This window comes from Oncorhynchus clarkii, chromosome 25 (assembly GCF_045791955.1).
Source record: "Oncorhynchus clarkii lewisi isolate Uvic-CL-2024 chromosome 25, UVic_Ocla_1.0, whole genome shotgun sequence".
Classification (NCBI taxonomy): Eukaryota; Metazoa; Chordata; class Actinopteri; order Salmoniformes; family Salmonidae; genus Oncorhynchus; species Oncorhynchus clarkii.
Window position 1 is genome coordinate 24,032,320 of NC_092171.1, and position 9,339 is coordinate 24,041,658.

The 9,339-nt window shown below is 41.6% G+C and overlaps 1 protein-coding gene across 1 annotated transcript; it reads left to right on the forward strand.

The window, feature by feature from the left end:
- The first annotated feature begins 4,732 nt into the window (after positions 1–4,732).
- Positions 4,733–6,190, forward strand: LOC139384029 (voltage-gated potassium channel regulatory subunit KCNF1-like). Its single transcript, XM_071128659.1, has one exon. It carries the CDS (start codon positions 4,733–4,735, stop codon positions 6,188–6,190), a length of 1,458 nt encoding a protein of 485 aa, XP_070984760.1.
- The last annotated feature ends 3,149 nt before the right edge of the window (positions 6,191–9,339 follow it).

Consider the following 9,339-nt stretch of genomic DNA (forward strand, 5'->3'; position numbering starts at 1 on the left):
TGTTAAGTGTTAGTAGATTGTCCCTGCTATCACTGCGGAACACTGTTGAGATATTATGCTCTCTGTCTCCCTCTGTCTGCCAGGTGGCCCTTGAAATGACAGGATTGAGCGCTGTGTTTCCGCAGGGCTACTACTCCTACATCTGTGTCCAGATCAGTGTCTCGCCTCTGGATCCTAGCTAGTAAGTAGCCAATGAGGAGTGGGCCCCAATCCCAAATTAACCTAGTTCCCTGTTAACTTCAAAAGCCTAAATAAGTATTAACAATATGGTGGGCCTCTACCTTGCCACCAGAGGGTTAAGATTGAGAGATTATCATATTGTTAATACATATCTAGTCCTTTCAGTTGGATGAAGGGAAGTCAAAAAGGCTCTAGGGTTAGGAAGGAGGGATTGGTTTGGGATTGGGTTGTCAATGCATCCTGAACTCCCCATGGACGAGAATAAACCCTGTAAAAATACCAAAACCCTTTAAATAAGTGGTTGATCTTAGCAAAGATTTTTTTAAAGATTTATATATTATTAATATCAAGATAGCCAGGAATTCAAATTTCAGATACACTTTTTCAGCTTTGATGATCTTCAATGACTACAAGCAAGCAACCTTTTTCAGATGTTGAGAATCCATTTCTAGATATGATCTACAGACCAAAGAAAATATATGTACTGCTGATCCTTGATTTGGCCCTACTTGGCCTACATGGTATTATGTGACCATATGAATGTATACAAAATCTATTGCAGGTCGGGACCAATGATATGCAACAGAAAATACATCCATGTTGTGCCTACAGAATTCACCCTCAAAGTGTGGACTAAACTTCCAAGTCAACAGCAACAGTTCTATTTCTTGCGCCCAATCCGAAATCCACCCAGTTCTGGACTCGATCTAAGAGGATTGGTATGAAGCTAAATCCTCATGACACCAACTAGGGATGTGATTCTGAGGTATTGCTGATACATGACTGTGGATCTGTGATGTCGTAATATTGATATTTTTGCCTCACAAAAACCATAACAGAAATGTCACATGTTTTTACACTTGTGACTGTAATAGAAGTTTTTGTATGGTAAATGTGATGTTGTCACGCCCTGACCGTAGAGAGCCTTTTAATGTCTCTATTTGGTTTGGTCAGGGTGTGATTTGGGGTTGGCATTCTATGTTTCGTTTTCTATGATTTGGTGTTTTTATGTTTTGGCCGGGTATGGTTCTCAATCAGGGACAGCTGTCTATCGTTTTCTCTGATTGGGAACCATACTTAGGTAGCCCTTTTTCCCTCCTTTCTTTGTGGGAAGTATACTTTGGTTAGGGCACATAGCCTTTAGCTTCATGGTTTGTTTTGTAGTGTTTATTGTTTTGTTCAGCGTCTTTTTTTCTAAATAAAGGAATATGTATGCTCACCACCCTGCACCTTAGTCCTCCTTATTCAACAGCCGTGACAGATGTCCTTGTGTTATCTATAATTGTTCATGCTGAACATGTACAGGTAACTGACAAAATAATGGAAACGCGAGTAGGCCTAAATGAGGGACACAAATTATATTGAAAGCAGGTGCCTCCACACAGCTATGGTTCCAGTTGATTAAGCAGCTAAAATCCCATCATGCTTAGGGTTATGAATAAAAATTCTGGGCAGGCCATTTTTTGCCATTATTTTGGCTACCATGGCTACCATAGGATGACAATGCCCCCATCCACAGGGCACAAATGGTAACTGAATGGTTTGATGAGCATGATGCCATGGCCATCTCAGTCACCAGATATCGACTCAATTTAACACTTATGGGAGATTCTGGAGCAGCGCCATCACCAACACACCATCAACCAAACACCATTTGTGGAAGAATTGTGTCACATCCCTCCAATAGAGTTTCAGACACTTGTAGAATCTATGCCAAGGAGCGTTGAATCTGTTGTGGCTCGCGGTGGCCCGATGCCCTATTAAGACACTTTATGTTGGTATATAGGAAAATGTCCTTTGTCAGTTGTGGAAAGATGAGATCGGTTTAGCACCTGAGCACGAGATATCACCGTACATTTAATCTGACCCACTGGACTGGAATCTTACAGTATGTCAGAGCGTCTCAAATTGTGCAATTGTATCTGTTAGCAGAGAGCGTCCTAACTCAGTTTTCTGGAGACGTGTGTAATTGCGAAGCTGTCCCGTTATCAAAAGGGCAACAGCAGATATTGATGTAATTTAGGTGTTATGCTTTGACATTACCTCTGACAATAACTTCGTATTCATTTCCCTGACTACGTTTTTTTTATTTTCCTATGTGTTGTCAAGACATATGTATTGTAGTGTGCCATGCGCTCACCAACAAGTTCTGCATCAATTCCCACTCACACAGCGACGATTCTAGCATGTACATCTTGGTGGGGCAAAAAATACTAATAATAATATGCATGCCAGCAAAGCCACTACACAACACTGAACAATACATTAATTGCACCATAACGGTGACAAACGGTGCCCACAAACTGTTAGGGACTACATAAAGCTGTCCCAACAGCAGTCCCAACACATTACCACTGCTACACCTGGCTATCAGCGGAGCCTCTTGCAGCGAAACAGTTCATTCAGCCTCATTTTCTGTCTTAAAAAAAACATAGCTGGTATGTGTAACGAATGTCGTCGAGAGAAGGAGAAGAGGACCAAGGTGCAGCGTGGTAAGTATTCATCATGCGTTTAATAAATACGAACACTTGAACAAAATGTCACGGTCTTCCTCTTCTTCAGATGAAGAGGAGAAGCGAGAAGGATCGGAGGACCAAAATGCGGAGTGGTATGTGTTCATGATGAATATTTAATTAAGAAAGTACTGAACACTGAATACAAAAACAATAAACCAATAACGACCGTGAAGCTATAAAAGAGACCTGTGCTGACACAAGCAACTAACATAGACAATCACCCACAAACAAACAGTGCAACCCAGGCTACCTAAGTATGATTCTCAATCAGAGACAACTAATGACACCTGCCTCGGATTGAGAACCATACTAGGCCGAAACATACAAATCCCCAAATCATAGAAAAACAAACATAGACTGCCCACCCCAACTCATGCCCTGACCATACTAAATAAATACAAAACAAAGGAAATAAAGGTCAGAACGTGACACAAAAACAACAAATGAACAGTTCTGCAAGGTGCAATACACAAAACAGAAAACAACTACCCACAAACCATAGTGGGAAAACAGGCTGCCTAAGTATGGTTCTCAATCAGAGACAATGATTGACAGCTGCCTCTGATTGGGAACCATACCAGGCCAAACACCTAGAAATATAACACACAGAATCAAAACATAGAATGCCCACCCCAACTCACGCCCTGACCAAACTAAAATAGAGACATAAAAAAGGAACTAAGGTCAGGACGTGACTTGGTTAAACAAATGTGGTTTCTACTGACAATTGAGATGTGGTGGTTAATTTCTTTACCATCAAATGCAGAGAGACAAACTTATCACACAAGTCAGAGTTATACTTAAACTACATTTTTATTCACTTATTAATAAGGGTGCAGGTCAATACAACACACACATATAAAGTGAATCGATTGAGTGCTCTACAATAATGAAGGCTGGTCGAAGAATCACCCTCAGATGATTCGTTGAGAGCCCCGAAACCAAAGTATTGTAATGAAACTGGCAAGGAGCAGGTCTCGAACCCTCGACCTTCTAGCCCGACTGTGCCGCAAAAGCATGCTCGTGCGGCAGAGTAGATATCCACGCGTATAAACCCAGGGTCGTTACACTACTCCCTCCTTTCAAAGAGCGCGTCCTCGCGCTAGCTTGCAACTCAAAGTCTTATAGGTACGCGCTCACCGGTCAAGCACACGCACTGTCGTGGCTGCAAGGTCCGATCACTTCTGACACCAATGTAATGAAACAGGTAAGAAGCAGGTCTCGAACCCTCAACCTTCTAGCCCAAAGTCCAGCGCGCTATCGACTGGGCCGCAAAAGCATGCTCGTGCGGCAGAGTAGATTTCCGCGCTAACTGAAACCTGCTCCTTGTTTTGAGGCTAAGTGGAATGTTACAATGTAATAATCACCTGTTATATGTTTACACTTCAAGTGTTACGATTGTAACGTTTCCACTTCTAATCTCCAGAAAACAAAGAGACCATGTATGTATGTGGCTTTATTAACTAAATTATAATGTTGGTTTTTTTACATTGTTTGCAAACTGATATGTGACACGTATTATTGTCAAAATAGCATGCAAAACAGGTACGTGTGACACGTATTATTGTCAAAATAGCATGCAAAACAGGTAGCCCCAACTGCCCTTAATGACGGGTCGCCACTGTGCTCACATCATATCACCTCACTTCAACCATACGGAATAATTGTGTTAATTGCCCATACCGGTTTGGTAAATTCAAAACTTCAAGCAGAGTAATATCCACCCACAGAGGATATCCGCCCACAGAGCTCAGAGGCGCAGCAGCAGTGTGTCAGTGTGAGTGTGTGTGTGAGAGAGAAAAAGAGCGAGAGAGAGAGAGAGGAGAAAGAAGAGACAGAGAGAGAGATTACTTAATTGCTGCTTTGGTAATGGGAGAGCACGGAGCGAGGTTTTGCGCAATGGCTTTCCTCCTTTTTAAAATTAGTATACTTTATAGGCTACCTGCACTTTAAACTGTTCATGCACATGAAACACAAGTCTGTTGATTGCATTTCGACATTTTCGACGCCAAAAATAGCCTACGGCAGCAGGAAAGATGTGGACTATACCCAAACCCCGATATAGGAACTGCAACAGTTTGGACACGAGGGATGAAGCCGAGATAGCCGTGAACATTGGCGGGGTGAAGCTCGTTTTATACGGGGATGTGCTTAACCGCTACCCGGAGAGTCGACTTGCAGAACTTATCAACTGCTCAACTCTGAATTATGACATTATCTACTCACTTTGTGATGACTACGACCCCGGTAAAAGGGAGTTTTATTTTGACCGGGATCCTGACGCTTTCAGATGTATCATTGACGTGTATTACTTCGGTGAGATTCACATCAAACGAGGAATCTGTCCCATTTGTTTTATTAAAGAGATGGAATTCTGGAAAATTGACCAAAGCTATTTGGACGAGTGCTGTAAAAGTGACTTGACTGAAAAAGAGGAAGAGCTGGCTGAGATTGCCAACAAAGTGAAGCTTATCTTGGATGATCTAGATGTGGTCCCTTCTGTCAACCGCTCAGCGCGGTACCAAAAGTTCCTTTGGAAACTCATGGAGAAACCGGAGTCCTCATTGCCTGCGCGCATTATCGCCATTGCATCTTTCCTCTTCGTCCTTGTGTCATCCTTGGTGATGTGCGTGGGTACCATTCCAGAAGTCCAAATGGAGGACGACGAGGGAGACCTTGTGGAACACCCAACGCTGGAGGCCATCGAGACAGCCTGCATAGGCTGGTTCACCGTAGAATATCTGCTGCGTTTTATGTCCTCCCCAAACAAACTGCACTTTTTCCTATCCTTTATGAACATAATAGACTTCATGGCTATCGTGCCCTTTTACGTGGTGCTGACCCTAACTTACCTGGGTACGGCCATGATGGATCTGGCCAAGGTCCAGCAAGCGGTCCAGGCGCTTCGCATCATGCGTATTGCCCGGATCTTCAAACTGGCGCGTCACTCCTCCGGGCTACAGACTCTCACCTATGCGCTGAAGAGGAGTTTCAAAGAGCTGGGGTTGCTCCTTATGTACATGGGCATAGGGATATTCGTGTTTTCAGCACTGGGCTACACCCTGGAGCAAAGCCACCCGGAGACCCTCTTCAGTAGCATCCCACAGTCCTTCTGGTGGGCTATTATCACCATGACGACCGTAGGCTATGGAGACATTTACCCCAAAACCACGCTCGGAAAGTGCAACGCAGCCATCAGCTTCCTGTGTGGGGTGATAGCCATCGCGTTGCCCATTCACCCCATTATCAACAACTTCGTTATTTTTTACAATAAGCAGAGATTGCTCGAGACTGCGGCCAAGCACGAGCTGGAGCTCATGGAGTTGCAGTCTAGCGAGGACTCAATGGTGAAGGCCACGCGCAAGTCTGGCGCATTGGGCGCATTGGAGAGCTCTATGCGCACCTCGCGTAGTGATAATTCTATACCACTTATTGAGGAATCAACCAGGACTTTGAAGTCGAAAAAGTATTGCTCCGAAACAGAATCGTTTTAACTTGACATAGACATAGGCCTATTGTATAGTGACGTGTTTCAATTCCACGTGGTATTTCCTCCTGCAGCTTCTACACAGTAAATCAAGGATAGTTGAAATCACAGTGTTAAAAACATTTGGGTTAAATTGACTCTACTGGGAGTTATTTTAACCCTCAAGAGAGTGATATTATCTGTGGAGTTAGTGTTGATAACTGGAGTTGATTGGGACAGAGTACTTTAGGAGCAACCAGAGACAAGGAATTAAATATATGGAGTTGTCTACGATGTGGGAGGAGCATCATTGGCATATTTCCCAGCTTGCTCTGTTGAAGCTTGATTTATTAAATTGTTTGTTTCAATATCTGTGTTTTTGCATGCACATTTTTGTTGTTGTTTTTTTAAAATCTTATGCTACACAAAGATAAGAAACTTAGATTTTTCTAAACTAATCCAATCGGTAAATGGTTGGATTTCTAGAAACCAGTAGTGAGATAGTTGTTCCAGTTTATATGGTGTAGTTGGTAGTCTCCATGTACTGCATTTTCTTCCCTACTATGACAGTTATTCTGTAAGCAAATTGTAGGGATGTAAAATTGTTGGATATCGTCCTGCAAGTTGGATTCCAGTAGAGATTTCATTTCACATTACAAACCACCATAATGTGAAACATTAAGAAATATTCATATATGTTTTTAACACCCTTATAACACAAAGGAAGTAAACCGAAAGAGAAATGTACTCTGCTGGAGGTGATTGTTAATTCAAAACAACACTGAAAATAGTAAAATGTCAATTGGTGTTACATTTAAGCAACTCTCTGAGAGTTGGACATTTACTCCATTTAGTGTTGTTTTAAATCCCAAAATATCAACACCATGATCAGAGTAGTTTTAACACAAAATGGGGGTGGAACCATATAAACCCCCCAAATAGTGTTACATTTCACTCCATAGGAGTTGAATTCACTCTTGTGATTTTACCATGTACATGTGGGTCTGGTGACTCTAGTCAGTCAACAGCAAACATCAAGAATTGAGTTTTTCGGGGAGAATTGTAATTGTATTTATTCAATTAGCATCGAATAAAGCGTTTGCATGAGAAACATTGAAATAGACCTGAGTGTCCAACTCTGGAGACATAGGCGTACTAATGTGGAGCTTAACCACCCCATTGCCATTTCTTCTGAAGAAAGTCATTTTGAAATACAGTGCGTCATGTGTTGTTCCTATGTCTTTGATGTTTGTACAGCAATTATTATACCGGTGCACAGACCTTTTATACACAGATAGCCTAATGGGTATTTTTTTAATCTTCAATGCAATTTAAACATTTTATGCATTGGCTTGTCTTCTGGACCTGCAGTGGAATGAATGGCATTTTGTTTTTTATCTGAGGTACATCAAATATTAGCCTCGTAATTACCAGACTAACATTCATATAAGCTTGCAAGATCAAGCAGCTTGCAAGGCTAATGAATGTGAATGTGAATGTGAACAAAAATATAAATGCAACGTGCAACAATTTAAAAGATTTACAGTTCATATAAGGAAATCAGTCAATTGAAATACATTCATTAGGCCCTAATCTATGGATTTCACATGACTGAGAATACAGACATGCATATGTTGGTCAGGGGAGTGGAAAAGAAAACCAGTCAGTTTCTGGTGGGACCCCCATTTGCCTCATGCCGCGCGACACATGTCCTTCGCACAAAGTTGATCAGGCTGTTGATTGTGGCCTGTGTAATGTTGTCCCATTCCTCTTCAATGGCTGTGCGTAGTTCCTGGATATTGGCGGGAACTGGAACACACTGTTGTATACGTTGATTGCCCACATGACGTCATACACATGGTCTGCAGTTGTGAGGCCGGTTGGAAGTACTGCCAAATTCTCTAAAACGACGTTGGAGGTGCCATATTAACATTAGAAATTAACATTCAATTGTCTGGCAACAGCTCTGTTGGACATTCCTGCAGTCAGCATGCCAATTGAACAGTCCCTTAAAACTTAAGACATCTGTGGCATTGTGTTGTGTGGCAAAACTGCACATTTTAGAGTGGCCTTTTATTGTCCCCAGCTCAAGGTGCACCTGTGTAATTATCATGCTGTTTAATCAGCTTCTTGATATGTCACACTTGTCAGGTGGATGGATTATCTTGGCAAAGGAGAAATGCTCACAGACAGGGATGCTTTTTGTGTGTAAGGAACATTTCTGGGATCTTTTATTTCATGAGACATGGGACCAGCACTTTACATGTTGCATTTATGTTTTTGTTCAGTGTGTTTACCAAGAACACAACGACCTTTCAACGACATCTAAGCGCCACGGAATTGATATGTGAATAAAACTATACATTTGGTTTTATAGGCCAATAATAACGATCATTATAGTCTCAAGTACCCTAACTTCTAATCACAAAATCATGACATTGATGTTTATATAACTGTTCTCTCTGATTTTTTGTCATGCAAGCTCCATATATTGCCGCCTCCTCCTCAGTGCATCTGTTGGTGTCTGTCTGACACTAACTGAAGCTCACTAATAACTGCCTCTACACATTCCCTTTCACAACACACTTTGCTAACCCCTGTTCCCATTTCTGTAAAACAAAATGGCTGTACAGTGCCTTCAAAAAGTAGTCACACCCCTTGACTTTTTCGACATTTTGTTGTTTCATCCTAAAAAAAAGTATTACATTGAGATGTTGTGTCACTGGCCTAAACACAATACCTCATAATGTCAAAGAGGAATTATGTTTTCGATAATAAGTATTCAACCCCTTTATAGCAAGCCTAAATAATTCCAGGGGCTTGCTTTTAACAAGCCACATAATAAGTTGCATGGACTCCCTCTGTGTGCAATAATAATGCCTAATATGATTTTTGAGTGACGACCTCATTTCTGTTCCCCACAAATAAAATTATCTGTAAGGTCCCTCATTTGAGCAGTGAATTTCAAACACAGATTCAACTACAAAGACCAGGAAGATTGTCCAATGCTTCGCAAAAAAGGGCACCTATTGGTAGATGGGTAAAAAAAATAAAGCAGACATTGATGATCCCTTAGAGCATGGTATTAATTAAAATCAAATCAAGTTTTCTTTGTCACGTGTGCAGAATACAACAAGTTTACTTAATTTCGAGCCCTTTCTTAGCAATGCAGTTAAA

Coding starts and splice junctions, on each gene's coding strand:
- LOC139384029 (XM_071128659.1), top strand. CDS start 4,733: ATGTGGACTATACCCAAACCCCGATATAGGAACTGCAACAGTTTGGAC.